This window comes from Parus major, chromosome 4, assembly GCF_001522545.3.
Source record: "Parus major isolate Abel chromosome 4, Parus_major1.1, whole genome shotgun sequence".
Lineage (NCBI taxonomy): Eukaryota > Metazoa > Chordata > Aves > Passeriformes > Paridae > Parus > Parus major.
This window is the reverse complement of record NC_031771.1, coordinates 53838827-53857364: the sequence shown is the minus strand read 5'-3', so window position 1 is coordinate 53857364 and position 18538 is coordinate 53838827. Positions and strand designations below refer to the sequence as shown.

General features: G+C 39.2%; 1 protein-coding gene across 10 annotated transcripts in view; it reads right to left on the bottom strand.

The window, feature by feature from the left end:
- Positions 1 to 2489: 2489 nt before the first annotated feature.
- The window catches only part of LDB2 (LIM domain binding 2), a 212981-nt gene continuing 196932 nt past the window's right edge, over positions 2490 to 18538 (bottom strand). For 2 of the 10 annotated variants that reach the window (XM_015625277.3, XM_015625281.3), the window contains 3 exons: positions 14018 to 14141; positions 12723 to 12874; positions 2490 to 3780 (listed from right to left, as the gene is read on the bottom strand). In XM_015625277.3, coding sequence (XP_015480763.1) covers positions 3550 to 3780; positions 12723 to 12874; positions 14018 to 14141 — 507 coding nt within the window. In that variant the 3' untranslated portion in view covers positions 2490 to 3549. Of the gene's footprint in view, positions 3816 to 6459; positions 6603 to 12722; positions 12875 to 14017; positions 14142 to 18538 lie in introns of all 10 variants that reach the window. The other 8 variants (XM_015625284.3, XM_015625283.3, XM_015625285.3 and 5 more) reach the window with 8 other exon arrangements.

Genomic DNA, 18538 nt, shown 5'->3' with positions numbered 1-18538 from the left:
ACGGGATTTGAAAGTTCTCTAAGAAATGGACTTTGCTGAACAAAGACCCCCCCCAAAAAACCCTCAAAAAACCCAACCAAACAGAAAAAAAATAAACTCCAAACAAAGCATTTCAAAGAACAATCAAAATCCATTAGTGCTTATGACTCTTGCATGGTTTAAGTTCTTTGTAACAGCAACCAGCTTGGTTATCAGTGTTCGGATTTGGTCACTTTACTAATTATGTGATTCAGCTTTTCCAAGCAAACTCTTGGAATTTCCTCCCTCTGATTTGTGCGGGCATTTCTCAGGGCCAGTATTTCCCCCCATTTAGCTAAAACAAACAAGAGCTTTCTTTTTGAAAGTATTTCAACATAATGAGATAAATTTCCTTCCTCCTTTTAATAGCTTCAGGGCTCCCCAGGGGGAAGTGCCAAAAACATTATTTCCTTCCAAATTCTAAGAGAGATACAATGTTCTGGTAGGTGGTGAGATTAGATTACAGTGAAATTAACTATTGCTTTCCAGCTTTCATTCTTCAGGCTGCTCTTACAAACCTGTTGCTTCAACTCACCTGTGGTGTTTATTCACCTTTCCCACTGCTCTGTGCCAGGCAGTCGTGGAGCACACGGAAGCCGCAGCGTCATTTAATGACAACCCCCAGCCGAGAGCCATAAAATCCATTAGCTCATGTGATCACTGCTCTTTAATCCTCAACCCGTGGGGAGCATTCCTGAGGACAGGGCATGAGCTCTTAGGACCAGAAATGGGATCACAGGCTCTGTCTTGAGCCTACTGTGTAATTTCAAACATGAAATGAGAAGCCCACGCAGCAGCCCGGGGCACGGGGCGAAGCAGCGAGGAGACTGCGTGTTCAGCTGCTGTCCATCTCAACCACTTCCTCCAGCTGGCCCATTTTGGGCATTTCTTTTATGAATAAATAAGTGAATAAATAAAATCAGCTAGCTGTGTCTGTTGTTCACCCTAACCACAATAGGGTGGATTGATAGCTTGTAGACGAGGATTTTGAGGAGAAATGGAGAAAGTGTCCTTGGAGATTAATTCAAGGACAGCACTCTAAGGAGCCTGTTGCCCATTTTTCAAGCGTTCCTGTGTTTATTTACTGAAACAACAGGAGTAATATGACATCATAAATCTTTTAAAAATTGAAATAGCAGTGCCAGTCTTGAAAGATTAATAATAAGGAACGCCTTTTAGAGTGTGCTCATGGAGATGTAATATGAATGATTAGTGTTCTTGAACATTAGAATTACAGTGTATAATTGTAATGTTATAGCCGTTATATAGAAGCCAGAGATCCCTTAATGGAATACATTGTGAATTTAATTATTTACATGGAAAAATCAGGGCTGATATAGTCACTGAATGATAAAACAGTTTCCTACATTCTGAAAATGATACAAAGGAGCAGCACGTCTATCCATGTTCATTATTTGGCTAGTTTTAAATTCAATAACTGATATCCTTTGTGCTCTAGAGCTTGGAGTGTCTTTTAGGCTATCTTCCTGCAAGGGGTACCATAGGTGCCAAAATTCATTGAACGAGGATTTTGCTTGCAGGAGTGTGGGCCCATGTCAGGGGCCAAGGCTGAGAGGGAGCTGTCTGTCACCAAGAACCAAGTGGCCACACAGGGTGCTTTGCCTTCTATTCCTTCTGCAGTGGTGGTTTCAAACCTGTTTGGTAGAATCACACCCAGCAAAAGCATGATGAAAAAAGGTACGTATATATGCTAAGAAGACACATTTCCCTAGGCTGGGTATACATACAGCCACTCAGGAAAAACCCTAGGAGTTCTTCAGCTGCTCTTACAATGTCAGCAATATTGAAAGTAGAGTTTCTGGGAAGAACAAAACACTGCTCCCCTGCACAAAAGGCAGGATTGTGTAGATTCAGCATCTCTGAATTGCCGACAGTTCTTCCTGTGTTTGCCACTCTCAGGGTGCACCTTGCAGGGCTTCCCAGGTGCCTGGGTATGTGGGTGTGTGCCTCAGACCTCCAGCTCAGCCGAGGGGCTTTGCAGGCTGGGCCGTGCTCAGCACGGCTGCAGCACTCCAGGGATTTCGCTGGCACCCGTGAACAATTGATATGATAGCAAAGCAAAGAAAGGAGGATTTTTAAAATCCTCTCATCACCAGTTGAGGGACTCATCATAAAGCTATCAGACAGAATTCAGCAGAGTGGAAATCCCCGCTCCAATAAGCCCTGGCCCTGGAAGGCAAGGGATGCAAAGTTCAGGATGGAGCTTCTCTGGCTGGATGCCCTGCACTCCCTCACGCCTGGTTCTCACTGCTGTAACTCACCTGTGGTGCTGCACATCGTTATTGTTGGGAAAAGAGCATCAAACCAAATTGAGCTGCAAGCCATACACACCTCACCATAGGCTTTGCCTTTAGCTGCAAAAAGACTGCAATTCAGTGAAACACTAATTCCAGAAATCCCTGAACATGGGTGTGTGTGCTGTGCATACAAGGAAATGTAAATGCATTGTATAAGAGCACATTTGTTAACACAGTTTATTGGCACACTTATTGGCAAAGCATACATAAAATACAGTTGTATTATATAACACACTGACTCACTGTGTCTTTACATGATGAGTTGAACATATTAATATGTAAATGAAAAAATTAGTTTCTTTTATAAAGTTTCACATAAATACACCGGAATAAAAAACAAAACAAAACAAAAAAGTAAAACAAAAAATGAGGGCTTTACAAAAATATTATACAAGAAATATACTATGAAAAGAAATAACAACAAAGCCAACTCAGATACAATAATAAAAACACAAAAGTTTTAGATTTATTAAGCTGCCCACAAAGTTAATGGATTACATGGCTTTAAAATATCTGGATCGACAGCAATTTTACAAAGCATAAACTCTCATAGGACTGGGTGTCTTTTTCCACATAAAAATATTTCTCATGTCTTTGATGAAAAAAAGACATTTCTTGTTTCAGTATTTTTATTAAATGATGGATAGAGTGTCTACTGGCATCAGCTAAATGTAAATTAAAAATGCTGGATCCTTTAAATGATTAACTGACGAAAGAAAAGTTAAAGAATGAACAAAAGTTACTTTAAATTACTTTTCCTTAAAAGCTGATCTTTTTCTGAAACAAGAAATTTCAGGTGCAAGTTGAAAAGCAGAAAATATATTACAATTGTAAAAAGTTTTACATAGTTATGTTAATGAGATCCTGAGCACTGATGACTTGTTAAAATATGGCCATTGTTTGATGAGGAAAAAAACAACCCCTTCCAATAAAATGCACTGTCAGAAATTTGCCACGAGATGCTGTTTAATTTTCAATTATTTTAATTGAGGTCAGTGCCAGTATCTAGTTGTATGACAATACTTCCAAAGAATGTATATGGAAGTTTATACAAGAGTTTTCCCTAATGAAAAAAGTTGGATAGCTTTAGTTTAGAAATAGATACTGTATTATTTGAAAGGTGTTTCTTTTAAATTTTATCTTGAAGAATGCTGTGAAACAGTAATTAATAACCCACTGAGGTACTTTACAGTGGGCACTTCTGCAGAATAACCTATTGGGAAGCTTGTGGTGTGGGGTTTTCAGATTTAGTCTCCTGGTTAGCAGGAGGTTTGCTGTTCCACGGGCTGTTATTTCCCAGTGCAGGTGAATTGTTGAAATCTTCTTCATCATCCATGCCATTTGCTGCATCATACTGTGTATTCTCTAATCTAGTGATAAGCCTTTCGTCTTCATCCCCAAATTCGCCTCCCATCAGAGTTGGTTCTCCTACCACCATCACATCCTGTGAACAGCACCCAATATTTGTTATATGGAAACCTTGAGAGAGAAAAAATCAACTTAAAAAAATTATGTTAGAGAATTTGCATCTCTTTAACTTTGTGACATTTGAACAACAGAGTTAAAAGTTCCCACCTAATTGGAACAAGGAGAGAGGCTTACACTTTATTTCTAATTTAATTAAAAACTATAACACATCTCTATAGCTGCATGCTCATGGCTCTGGATCTCAGAAACCCCAGAACTGAAAAGCAGGTAGGCTGAAAAATATGCCTGATTTTAAGCAAGTAAACAGGCTATGAAACTGTCTTTAAAGTTCTCCTTGAAATATTTAGCGTTTATCCAGTAAATCCTTCCTGAACCATTTTCTTTGGAAAGGCATCAGGGTGTATCTCAGTTGGAACCTGGTGATAGGCATATTTTAAAAGTAGTTTAAAAGAAATCACATTTCTTATCCTCAGACTTCTCAAACATGGAGCACAGCACTCTAATAAAGATGGTAACTCTCTTATCCATAGCCAGCCAAGCCCTTTTACGCATCCAATATACTTGACATTCTGCTACTTAATTATGGTAATTAATTTAGGTAAAGTTTTCGATAAAAACAATGTTCACACTGATTTGACAATTTGCATAGCTAATTAAGTCATTAGCAAAAACCTGCTGATTGCCAACAAGCCCTGAATTTACCATCTGTTATTTCATGGTGCCTGTCACCTAACTCCATGTAGGCAACCCTGCCGCCAATCTGTGCAGTAAGAGGACCAATCTGTCCAGCTGGTACCGTAAAAGCAAGATGAAGAGTGCTAATTATAATTACACTGATGAAGCTAGTACTCATCAGAAACTAAAGCATGCAAGAAAGAAAGAATCCATCTAATCACTGCTTTAAGTACAAATTGTCCTTCCATGAAAACAAGTAAACCGCCTACTGTACTCCAGTGCATCACAGATTTGCTGCAAAAACCCTAAGCAGCATGGGATAGAAAGGTGCAAACTTGAGATTGGAAAGCAAAGGTGCAAAGCCAGAGAGCTCTCTTGTTCTCTCTGTTCAAGGGAGAATCAGGCTGCTGTGCCAACAGCTAAAGAAATATGTGGGATGCATCTTTTCATGCAGCTCAGGTGTCAGGGCATCAGGTAGTGCTTGGTAGAAGTGCAGTAATTCCTGATGTGTAGCTTTGTTCCTGCTGATTTAACAAGCCCTTCCAAGAATCCTGATGAACAATGGATTCATTTTTTAAAGGATCTGTTCCTCCTTACGAATGTTAAAAGCAAACAGAAGAGAAATGTTTGCATTTAATAAGGTTTCTCTTTAATCAGATATCTACTTCCTTCACCACAAAACAATACAAATTATTGCCTGCAAGTGTTTACACTATTTCTTGATATCCCTCAGTGAAGGCTGGCCTGTTACAAAAGAATGCTTGTGTCACACTTTCAGCCTGTGCTATGTAAAAAATTTGTGCGTATATGAAAATTGTTACATTATTTCTTCTTCACTTTGTCTGTTTTGTTACTCCATATATCCATAAAATATTTGGTTAAAAAAACCTCACACACAGCTTTGTGACACAGAGGTTTAAAAGAGAAAGGTGTTCATAAGCAAAAGTTTATTCTAATTTATCCCATCCCTCTAAACAACAGGCAATATATAGTGTGCACTGCTGAACCAGACCGGATCCCATTGTACTGCGAGAGCATTAATGACAAAAGAGACCTGGCAGAGGACAGCGAGTTGGCTGTGAGTGTGCAGTGTTATATGGCAGGCAAAAAGGACCACAGTGGCTGAAACACAGAATCACAGACCGGGGTGGCACCAGTTCCTTTCACTTCCACATTCTCAAGGATGGGCCTCAAGCTCTCTGTTGCCATACCAGCAAGAGGTCAGAGACTCGGATGAGACTTGGACAAGCACATCAAAAATCACTATGGGGTTACAACAGCTGGCTGGGGAGGCCATGTGAAAGAATTAAATATGTATTATATCCACCAAATGATTGGGAGGGGAAATATGCTTAACAGCTGCAAGTGCTGAAAGGAAGACAATCACTTTAGGCCAATCTGAGGAGAAGTAGACTAGGGTACTAAGATGGCACTAAGTAAACAAAAATGTAATCCTCTTTGCTAAGACAATACTCCTGTTCCTGATAATGGCAGGCTGAGGATTAACAATCCCATTGGAACAGTGCTAGTTTTACTGCTCAGGTCACCTAACACTAGGCCAGGAAAAAATCTCAATCTGTGGTAGAAAACATTCGTGCATCAATGGGGCAATGTTCAATGACCTTCTAAGTATTTCCACCTCTAATTTCTCAGGTTCATTTCAAATATTATTCCTTTTGTATAATGACTCCCACTGAGAGAACAGTTTGCACTTGTTTTTCCCTCTAGGCTATCGAGTCTCTCTCCCTCTTTCTCTGAGAATTGAAGTACAATTATATTGTGTTTAGTGGAATTTTCCCTCATTCTATTTAAAAGATAGATATCACAGCATTCTTTACAGGACATCTGAAAAAAAATTCTTGACAATCTTGCCATTTATATCAGGCAAAAATAGTGTCTCAGGAAGCGCACATGCTGTTTCCTCCCCGGAGGATTCTGCTCCTCAGACTGAAAGCTGAAGACCCCACCGAGTGCACCCATTGAACCTCCACTCACTAGATCCCGTGCAATGACCACCAACCTCTGAGGAGGACTGGAAGTGACTCCTTTTAGAGCCCCTCAATGCTTCTCCTTAAATTGGCCAGTGGGGGTCACTGCTGTTGAATGACACAAGGCTCCATCCCTCCCAGGGTTGAGGCTGCAGCTCTGGAGTGCTCCTAGCTCCTGCTCATGGAGTGAGAAGCAGAATCCAAGAATTAAACCCTAGTCTCTTGCATGGCAGCACACACTGCTATGGCCTAGTTATGGTAGCACATATTTGACTAAATTAGCTTAAAAAAGATTTAGACTGTAGTCACTCAATCTTATTAATTTACTCTGTGATTAGTAACAACATTTTTGGTCAAGGAATGTCTCATGATAGTAAAATATGGTTGTAGTGAAGCACTGTAAATAAAGCAGTGGTTGTTTTACCTTATGTGATAGAAATGTAGTATGTTATAACCAAAAAAGCAACTTTCATGTATATCATACCTTTCATCCTGTAATAGCCCTAGTTGCCATCCAAACTAAAATTGATGCATGTAAACTATACACAGAGATCACTTCGTACAACACTCAAATGCAAGCACTTCTATTTAACAGACTTGTCATTTCTAGGTTTCATCTTTTTTTTCTATACCAAGCCTCAAAATTTAGCTCTTCCCTGCCCAGTTATGTGACTGTGCTTTTTAACTTGGGATCATTCTATGTCTAAACAATGTCTTAGTGAAGTTTGGAGGTAAAAATATCTGGTGGGCCACTTAAAATTCCCCATCCCTGAGCCTGCCATATTTGCTGCTGTTAAAATGTAGCCTTGCTTGGTGTGTTACCCTGATCAGTTCCTAGCTCTGTTGTCGCAGCCCCCAGAAGTAGACAAACAGTGCTTCACAAGCCTAAGGTAATTAAAATGCCTGGCACTCTCAAATATATCATTCAAGCACATCTCATCCTCCAAGGACTGAAAGTTGCACTAGTTTTAGCAGTTAGCATGCCTCTAAGTGCTAAGTCAAAAGAAGGGTTCTTCCTCCTGCTTGCCTTCTTATTGAATTGTGTTAGTGGTAATTATTTTAATAATTGACTTTTTAGCTCCTTGGCACAAAAATTGTTAATGACTGAGAGCCCCACTGCTGCCCACACCCATAATGGTCACTGCTTCTATGAGAAAAACATCAGACTGACGTTGGTATAGAAATGATCCTTAGAAACAGAAATGACATTTTAATTAGGTTTCAGAGTAAACACTTTCTAGAGAAAAATCTTTCACATCTCATCATAATTCTCACTGTTAACTTGACATTCTGTTCTTGTTTGGAATGTTTTGCCTAAAGCACAAAAACTGGAAACAAAGTTATTCTCTCTCATCTCCCTACTACTAAATCTTAGATTCTGAATTTCATGGTTTTGAGACATGGGCTAATTTATGACACTTATCTCTGGCCCTGGAACTGTAGCTCTGGTTCTACAATATCCATTATAAACCACCTAAACCTACCCCGTTTCTGAAACACATAAGAGAATGTATTGCTCCCTTCCACATTAGCAGGTTTATTTATGGATTTGGTTTCTGGGGAGCTTACAGAGAGCTACAAAGAGAAAGAAAGATTATTGAGGTATGTCACTTGCTTAGAGTGAAAGGAGGTTCTGCTTAAGACTCTGGATGTAACAAAGAATGTTTCATTTACTCAGTGGCATGTGATGGTGCTTTATTCTTTCCAACACATGGTATTTCACTGGGTTCATGTTTGCAGTATTACACTCAACAAGATCTTAATTAGTAAATGATAGCAAAATCCACCTATTAATTTCTGTGGTGATGACTGGGAGCAGCATAGAGCAATGGTTCTTAAGAGTTTGTGAGAGTTGTGGATTGCTATCAAGTTTCAAATATATGAAAATGGACCAATGTGCCATGCTTTAATTAAACTTTACAGAGAGTGACATTTAAGGAAAAATAGCTGTATGGACACCTCCTGATGACTTTGCTTATACCTTTAATCCAAAGATCACTGTATACAAATCACTGCTTTACAGTACAAGGGTTAGGGCTTTCAAAAAAGTTTTATTTGAAACAGAAGAACATGTAAAATGCTAAGGAATATGATTTTAGCCAGTAAGAAGGCTTGAAAACTGAGCAAAGACTTGGGAAAATATTGCAGCTAACTTCAAATACTGGAGGAAATTATTAGTACTGTATAAATGGTAAGACAATGGCATACCCAAAATAGGTAACTAATTTCTTTAAAATGGTAAGGCTAACATTCGAAAGGCAGGTTTTCTATGAACTTTGAAGAAGGGATCTTGCCCATCTTTGCTCTTTGTCTAGAGGAAAGTGGAAACTGGTAACTCCATGTTCTGCCCAAAGAGCCTTCCAAAGATCAGATGTGATTGAGAATGTGAACAGATCCAAGTTTAAATTATTGGCATCTGCTGAGACTAAGGCAGTCGAGCAGACTGCAGTTTCTGGGTCCCTGTCCTGTCTATTTTCTTTATGCACTAAAACCAGTCAATGCATCTATGGGAAGCACTGGAAGTACTGAGCCTGCACCCATGAGAACCTGAGAAAGAAAACTTCTAGTGAGAAAAACATTTTTGTATTTGTGCTATTGTTTTCCTGACTTTAGCAGTACTTACACACTACAGTGTGTTGCCTTGGCACCTGCAGGACTAGGGTCAAAAGCATCACTGGACAAGCAACAGGCCAACACAAGAATGATCTGTGTGGTGCAATCATGGCACACTGGCTAACTGCATTTGTGTTAAGAATGTAGGAAATATATGATACATAGTAAAGGTATTAAATGAAGGACTTGGCCAGAAGAGTCATATTGACAAGAGATACTGAAGGTCTGCAATCAGCAGCCTGAGAAGCAAAAGAATCACAGAAACCACTGTTTATCCCACCATCATAGGAGAAAATGGGTAAAATACAGTGCAAGTGACTGTCAAAAGGACAAAACTTTTTGTTTTATTTACCACAGTTGAGGAAGTATATATAATAGTTACAGATAAGAGAATGGACTGAGACTGAACATTTTCAAATTCCCAATGAGAGGGAAGATACCCACCCACTAGCAGAGACCCCTCAAATGCTTTTATGGATTGCCATAAGAGATGTATCAGAATGTGTCAGCACTGTGGAAGTGCTAACAAATTTAAGGCAGCACAAGGAGCACAAATGATACTGATCGATTTGGCTTCAACAACTGAGCTTCAGGATGCAGCGCCAACCTCACTCATGCATGGAAACAGAATCATGCCATTTCACTTTCTGAGCTTGGCTCTGTATTGTCTGCACTGTCCCTGCCTGGACAACTGATCAGAAAATAATGCAGGTGGAGGAAATGGCACAACCTCCTCCTTCTACTAGTCAAAGAGCATCCATGTGACAAGGAACATTCCCTCATTAATCAAGGTCTTCTCAGCCCAATGTATTTATCTGGAGAGCTGGCAGGGGCTGTGCAGAAAATGACAAAACTCTGAAGTTTCAAGCTTTGCCATAGCTGATGGTACTTCTGTTTTCTGGACACTATCCTAAATGTGGGACATTTACCTCTCCAGGCATGAAGACCTCATTAAAGAAACAGAAGTTAATGGTGTGAGTGAGAAGTGTGGATGAGGACTATGGTAAGTTCACATATTTGCCAGACTGCATGCAGCATTAATATAGGAGCAAAATGAAATAATTACTAACGTCCTAAACCAAGAAACATCACAAAGAACAGAGGCTAAGAAAACACTGTTTAATCAGGATTAATTTACTATCAAAGTAAAAACAACACAGAAGCATAAAAGAGACAGAAAATTAGATGTGATTCTGGTGGAGGGACTGACTTTGCTGGCAGGGAAGAAATCATTGGAGAAAAAGAGAAAGTTGGAATACAGGCCCTCATATTAATCCAGGGTTGATATAGATATGAGCTCATTGTGGGGCTCTCCAGAGATGAGAATGAGGAAAATGGAACTGAAAGTAGTTCTGGTTATTTGAGCCATCTGGATAGAAGATGCAGTGATTCCATTCCTCTTCTCTAATAAGGAGAGGGGAAAGCTTTTAATACGGAAAGTGAATGATTTCAGTAGGGTGGGGTTTTCTTCTACTGAGCAGGAAAGCCCCATTCACAGAAAGCTGTATGGCCAAATGAATATTTTAGTGAATTGAAAACTGCCAAACTGTGTTCAAGGATCTCTTGTCTTCTTGCATGTAAGGGAAACCAAACATTAACTACTAAATGATACACTTTAAGCTACAGTTTTTGGAAAGAAACAGAAAACAAGTTTCTGCTACCTGCAGCTATCTTCGGAAAGCAATGACAACAAGGTCCACTTCAAAGAATGCATAATTTTGAAGAAGTGTGGGATAACATCTCTTTATTAAGCTGAAAAGCGTTGAATAGTTTTACACTGAAATATCCTCCTGCTAAAATTATTTTGAGTTCTGTCTACTCTACAGGGTGGCCAAACCATCAATTCCATCTGGTTTGCTATCTTTGCTGTGGGGAAGATGGGAAGAGCTGTTAGTATGTCAAATCGAACAGCTAAGCATTTTCCCCTTTGCAGATGGAAAGGGAAAGTGTCCTAAAAATGGAACCTGATCCTCCATACAAAAGAGTTTGGACCATTTTGCTACTCTGGTACAGAAAGCAAAGAATATTGAAAAACATTGAGTATGCAACATCCTGAAAGTAAATGGAGGCTAAAAAGTCCATCCCTCATATCATAATAAACTTCACCAATATGTCTCAGATGCTCAACTATCATCTCCATCAGAAGAGCAGCCTTGGCTACTTCATCTGTCAGGAGTAGCCTTCAGCACCTGAAGTTACTTTCAATATCATGGAGTGACAGGTAACTTATCAGAGGGCTCAGTCTCATTCAGACATTCAAGTACACACAGCTACCACTGAAGGCAACAAAAGTCCTCTCTCCAGGGAGGAGCAGGCTGAAGAGAGGCAGGGGGTCAGACTGTGGTCCAGGGTGTAGCTGACAGAAAATGATTCTACTGTCTTTTAAAGTTGGAGACAGCTGGTTGCTTGGTTTTGCACTTCCTTGCAACTTTTTCTTAAATATGGTTGAATATTGATCCAAAGGTTTTTCTGGCAGGCACCATCAGTGTCTAGGGCAGAGTGGTGCCTGCCACCAGGAGATCAGGTAGTCAGCCTTCTGACTGCTTTGTGCTGCCAGAAAAACACAGAGATGCCTATATTAGGGAAAGAATCTGACTCTGGGGATGCGAGCCATGTGAAAATTTTAATATGACAAAGAGGAAATATGAGTTTAATGTCCTGAAACCCCAAGCTTTAAACTAGTGGATTGCTAAATCAGTTGCTAAACAAAAATCTTCATTTCATGTCACTGGTGTTAAGTCTACTCTTTTTTTTTTTTTAATCTGGGTATTCAGGCTTCCTAGGAAGTGTCTGCTTTGTGCTAACAAAACAGTGATATTCTTTGTCAGGTTTCAGAGGAGACCTAACCCCTTCCAATCTGCTGACCAGAAATCCAATAAAAATACCTGCATGTTATTCCCAGGATATGACTTTATGCTTCTTATAATATCACATTAATTTCCCGAGCTTTAAAATGCATAAGCTATCTCCTTATTGACTAAGGCACACTTTGTCACAATTTGGGGTCTGATTACCCCTATATGTGACTAAGGCAGTAAATGTGACATTATTAATGTGCTGATACAGTTAATACTCTGGAAATGACTTGGTGTTTCCCGATACAATTAGGATGTCAACAGTTACAGCTAGCAGGGTGGATAAGCTGAGAGCCACATTCCAGAGAATCTACCCTCTGCAAGTGGGGTGATTGGACAGAGATAAGCTCTGCAGGTAAGTTAAATCATAACCTGTTCCTGTTCAGCATCTGAACCTGGCACCAATTAGAGGTCAGGTACTAACACAGAGAGACCAGCGGTTTCCTCAGGGACAGCTGTCCTGCTCCGCTGGGACACATCCTCGCTTAGCACCCGGCAGATGAAGTCTGCAAGGCTCATCCTATGTCTAAAAACACGAGTCCTACTCTGAGTGCCACCACTTGAGGAGAAACTCCCCCTGACAAAAAGGAAAACTGGCCCAGGCCTTTAAAAAAATCACATCTGACCCTCAGGATACTTCTGTTTGAGGGTCCTGCATTAAAGCTTCTTCACACCTCTCTACTAATTCCCCAGCTTCCACAGCACACTGTGCAAGATTGCCTTTTGCTTGTGACAGCTTTGGCTCAAGAATGCACCTTTTTTTACAATGTATGGAAATAATTAAAGCACCGTTAGTGATTCAGGCCTAAAAGGAAAGTGAGACTTACAGGTACCTGACTTGATAGACTCAGGTTTGCAGCAGCTGACTTTTTCTTGCTGTTGGTACTATTTGCATTGTTCCCAGCACTACTGTTGGAAGTGCTGCTGGTAGAGTTTTTCCTTTTTCTCCGTTTGGTTGTTGGTTGTCTTGTGGGTTCTGCTGCAATAAAATGATAAGAAGGAAAGCAAATGGCAGATACTGTAAATCATGAATTAAAATGATCCATGAGAAGAAGTAAGTGCTGAAATACTTTTTCAATTAGCTTTAAATTGCTAAGTTTAATAGTAACAGTTGTGTTAGATTTAACATACAAACCGTAGGATGATATTTGGACCCAAACCAATGGAATCTGCTCTCAATTTTTTTCTGATGGATTAACATAGTTTGTTAATCCATCAGAAAAAAAAATAAAAAAGTTCAACAAAGCATCGTCCCAGAATTGTCTATAAAGGTATTTAAAAGCATTTTACTTATGGGAGTATCATGATAATGGTCATTATGGTCAAAGTGACTGTGGAACTTGCTGAAGGTCACATAGCAAGAAGTGGTGCAGGTCTTACTATGATGTAGGGTACAGCCTCAAATGACCCAGCCAGAGACAAAGGCCAAAGGAGCTTCCTGCCCTACTGCTGCCATCCATGCAGCAAGCAACAAGCAACCACCCTTGGAGTTCCCCCTTCATCCTGTGTGGGCTTCACCTCTGAAACTGCTGCTCCCAGGAGAACCCATAAAGTGTGCTAATGCCATTGCCCTGCAAAACTCAGACTGCATCAGGACAATTTTGCACAGCTTAGCTTAACCTGAAAAGCAGAGAGGGGCAATTGTTCTCAAAATTTGGCCTGGGCACCTATGTGAACACCCATAGATATAAAAACCTTTATAATCTGAAAAAAGAGAGAATTATTATTTTGAGGTGTAAGAGGAAGGAGATTAGGTCCAGGCCTGTAAATAACTTGATATTAGTCTCAAAGACAATTAATTATGAATTGTAGCTGTAATTTCAGAGTCACAGCAGGAAACAGGATTACATAAACGATTAATTCTAATGGAGCCAGTAGGCATTTTGCATTCCATTTACACATATTTTTGCACTAAATTATATCCTAGTCATAGTGAAGCCATCTCAGTGTGCACACCTATAAATCAGTTGTGTCAGACTGAAATCATAAAATATCAGAATAATTTTCAATCTTGCTTTGGGAGCATTGTTAATTTTTATTACTTTCCTTTATAAGTAAGCTTCCCATTGCTTCTCTATTAATTTTACTATAAAATAAGTGGAATACTGGAAGTGAAACATACCTGGTGGGGCCACCATTCTCTGCCATTTTTGAAATAAGCAAGTCTTCAAGCAGTCTCGAGGACTTAGATTGTAAGTTTTATGTCTTGACATCAGTTCCTGCATTGGCTCCAGTATTACACACAACTGGAAGAAAAAACAGAATAGAACAATTTCATGCAAGCAAAGCCTCCACTGATCAGTATTTACATAGCTGGAAATTTTTTATATATATATATATATATATTTTACTCTTGCTAACACAGCATGCCTTATAAAGTTCAGTTTAATCTGCACATGGATTGCAAATCAAAACTCTGAATTGGGAAAAATTTTTCTTGCTATTTATTATCCTAGGTAATCTTTGGATATATCAGATAAACTTCAACTCTAGTCTTCCAGGCTACAGAGATTTCAGAAGACTAGAAAATGTTCATGCTTCATTGCCAAAGCCTCAAAGATTAGTCAAGAATACAATGCCCACAGTGGATTATCATTCCCATACAGCAAAATATGTTCTTTTGGCCTGCTACACACCACAATGAGAACTTCTTAAAAATGATATTTTATTTTGATATTGCATGCAAAATAATCCAGATAATTTTGGGGTTTTTTTGTTATATGAGGACTAGAAACTCTCTTCCTATCATATGAATGACACATATGAGAAAAGAAGCATTTTATTTTTCTCGTCTGCTTGAATGCTTGGATATATAAGATAGAGATTTCTAAAAACATGGAATTTCAAACACCCTTTTTTAAATAGAGTCTAATATATTTTCTATCTGTTCACTTAATAATTAAAATAATTGTTCACTGTTTTCTACTCCTGTTAGCACAGCAGATCCAGCAGAAAGAGCACTGTGCTGCTTTCTATTCTCTGCTGTTTATAACCACACAATCATTTCCAGCCATTAAACCTCACTCAAAGCCATAGAAGGCTACAAAATTGCACACTTGTAACTGAGGGTTTACTCTTGTTTGCCAGAGCCTTGATTTTTAGGCATGAGGAGAAAAAATCTGGGTTGACCTACAAGTCCTACCTGAAATTTGTAGGGCTGGCACATTGGAGGAAATGGTTCCTTACTTGCAAACTGAGCATATATGATAAGGAAGTTGCTGGCACAGAATAAGCATGAGGCCTGCATGCCATTTTTAGTCACTTTTCAAAGCAGAACTGTGTTTAGAAGCAGGGACAGGTTTGGCTTGTTTTTCCAAGTGAAGTAGGGCAACAAGGTGATCAAATTATTAGAAGTTAGAATGGTAACTGAAGAAAGGTGTAACTTAAACAAAGTCTTGTTTTGAATTTTTTACTTAATTTTAGGAAGTTTTGCTGAAGGATTTACTTCAGCAGGAGATGTGTTCCCTTCATTCTTTTACAAATATATAAGACAGGAGATAAATTCTTCTCTCTGGGCTGCAGAGCTGAGCAACGCCTGCTCCATTCTCCCCACGTGCACCCTTCCCTCATTCATATAAATGGAGATGCAAAGTATGCAGAGAAAATAGCTGAAAGGGAGCTGCCATGAGGACTGAGACTAATTCAGCACTTAAATATTACTGTGTATTGGCACTGCTGTTTGATGAGCCTTTCATTAACAGCAGTTAAAACAGAGATAACATAAAGCAGCAGGGAGAATGAAGAGCTTCAGTATGAGAAATTATTTTTTTCCAACTCCAGAAATTGAATCTGCTGTTGCCTCATTGACATTTTTCCTACACAGTTTTTACATATTTTTTGTAAATATCTACAAGATAATTTAAAAGACAGAAAGCTGCTATCAGATAGTGTAGTCTGTGCTTGGATTTTCATCTAGTTCAATATTCTAACAAAAATTAAGATCACCAGGTCTTAAAATATATGCAGGATCCAGTTTATGCTGTGAAAAAGGTGTTGTATGTTGAATTTGTATTCAATTTATTCTGAAATGTGAAGGAGCTGGCTCAGGTTTTATGTATATGTGTGTGTATGTAAAAGAGAAAGAGATTTGTTATCATAATGGACACCATTGTTTTGACTCTCAAAAGTCTGGGTTTCTGGCATGGCTGCCTAAATTTTCTCATTATGAGCTGATAGCAGCAAGAATGAAAAAGATATTTGTGATAATTCTGAACAAACTAGTTACCCTGGGCAGAGCACTAGAATTACATAGCTCTGCTGCTGCTGGGACTAAAAATATGTAAATATATATGTAGGTTCTTCCAACATTTCCTTAGGGATGCTTTATTCATTATATCCTTACTCTTCCCTAGATATTTATTATTGGCAACAAAGAGAATGTTTTTTCTTTATCATCTTGGCAAAGATGTTTGCTATTGTGCTCCAACCATAATGTGCACAGAGAACTATGCTGTCCCCACTGCCTGTGGATATCTTGACTACTAATACTGTATATAATCTCTTCCACTTCACACACAAGATTAAAATGGAATACAGACCCAATATGTAGAAACGCTTGACTGATCTCACTTGTGTAGAGAAAAAAATATGGGCACTGAGGGCCCTACTCTAGGACATGGGAAAGTCTCATTTTCTGGAAACTTGGGAGCTGTAACCCACTCATGAATTCTTCTCGTTTTTGGGGAATTCACAACCATTTCCTTCCTCTAAAGTCTGAAAATTGTAAGGTCAGCTTTGGATACTTGAGTAATAGAAGGGCATTGAACTCTGTAATTTTTAATGCATCTCGCTCCTGTGAATTGAGCATAAGTGTAAAATGAACTGGATTAAAAACGATGGATATCGAATCTCAGGGTCTTTTTCAGTGACCTTTGAGACCTACTTGAAACCTAAAGTGACTCAAACCCAAATCCTTGAAAAAGGAAATGATTGTGCTCCAATTATCTTGAGTCCAAGGAACTTGCCAGTGACAATCAGTAGCCTGTTTTTTTCAAAAAATCCAGATTAAAACAGAGGGGACAAGATGCATTTAAAAGCTTGATTGGCTAAAACCACCTGCTGTCTTTAACCACTGGTGAGCAGGTAACTGGCAGGCTGGGTTGACAGAGTGGGCTCTTTAAACAAAGCTAATGAAATGTTTTATAGTCCTGCATTCGTTGGCATATAGAAGAAGCCTGAGGCTTAAACTATCTATTCCCCACAGATCATCTAGTCTCCCTCTGTGAGATTTCTTCAAAACATCCATTTTAACATTTTTACAAGCACTGGATAATACCAAATGCACTAGTTTTTACTATAGTACTATATTAATAATATTTGGAACACCAACAAAACCAATCTCTTCTACAAGCAGTTTCTTCACAGCTTGAAATCAGTCACCCAAGAAAATAGCCTAAAGACCTCAAGAATGTAGTGTAGTGACGGTGTACGATTAAAGAAATAATTTCTACATTCCCATGAATACAGAAGCTTTCATGGCAATGCTTGACAAGACAGATATTTCTGAGTTCCACGCTTAGGCAACACTAGAGGTGGGATCCATTTGCCCGTGCACAGGTGTCTAGTGCCAGCTGAAATGCCCTAGATGATGCTGGATCTCATCCACCAGACTGCTCTTCCTGTCCCAGAAGGACAAAGCTCCATGTGGATGTTTCAGGCACTAGAATGTGTCTTAATTGTGTGTGCAGTTGAACAAGCCCTAAAGTTCAAAGAAAAATTATGTTTGTTTTAGCTTTTAAAACATATTTGGAACAATGTGTATCATAATAGATAATGTACTTTCCCTCTGCAGTACTAAAACCCACTGAAAGAACTCCACATTATGCTTAGTAACCCAATATTATTAGAATTAGTTTCTAGCCATCTCATCTGAGCTCATTGATGTCTGACCATTGCTCATCGCTGTTCCACTGTCAGAGCTGTGGGGTGGAGCCAGCTGCAGGGATGAGCACAGTGCTTCACACAGAGAGATCACTGGCATGAGCAGCCTGTTCTTGTGGGTGCCCAGGACACACCTGGACTCATGCACCCCTTTTGGTGCTATACAGTGCCAGTGGCTTTCCTGGAGTTCCATATGGATCCTATGGACAATTCATCAATTAGAGGGCTTGTATCCAACTTGATAAAATGGTAATTCCCTTGGGGCTCAGCAAAGTGAAAATAAGGAACATAATAAAGCACATTTGGGAGTTTTCCTTTTTTTTTTTTTTTTTTTTGGTGTTAGTAAACATCTGGAAGAATTTGATTTATTTTTTAATGATTTTTTTTTTAGGAGAAGACTAACATTTACAGGTTTCAAAAACCAGTGTGTTTCAAGAAGGGAGTTATATGAGGAGATTGTGGTGGCACTGCAGACAGGAGTTAAAGGGTTCTGAGAATGTGGATCTGCACACAATTTCCTGTAATATCTCAGATATCAGCAGAACCCAAACTGGCCTTCATCAGTCAGGGGTCATATTCAGCTCTAAGATCAGTCCAGTCACACCAAGAATAATTCTAGCCTTATGATTTTTGTTCTAATGCTGGATTTTTATTCCATTCTGAGAACGAATGCTAATCCTGGCAGCATTGAAGATTTGCAGGAAAGACCAATGTGAAAGCTCTCTTTTACCTTTTGCATACCATAAGCTAACGTCTTCTATTT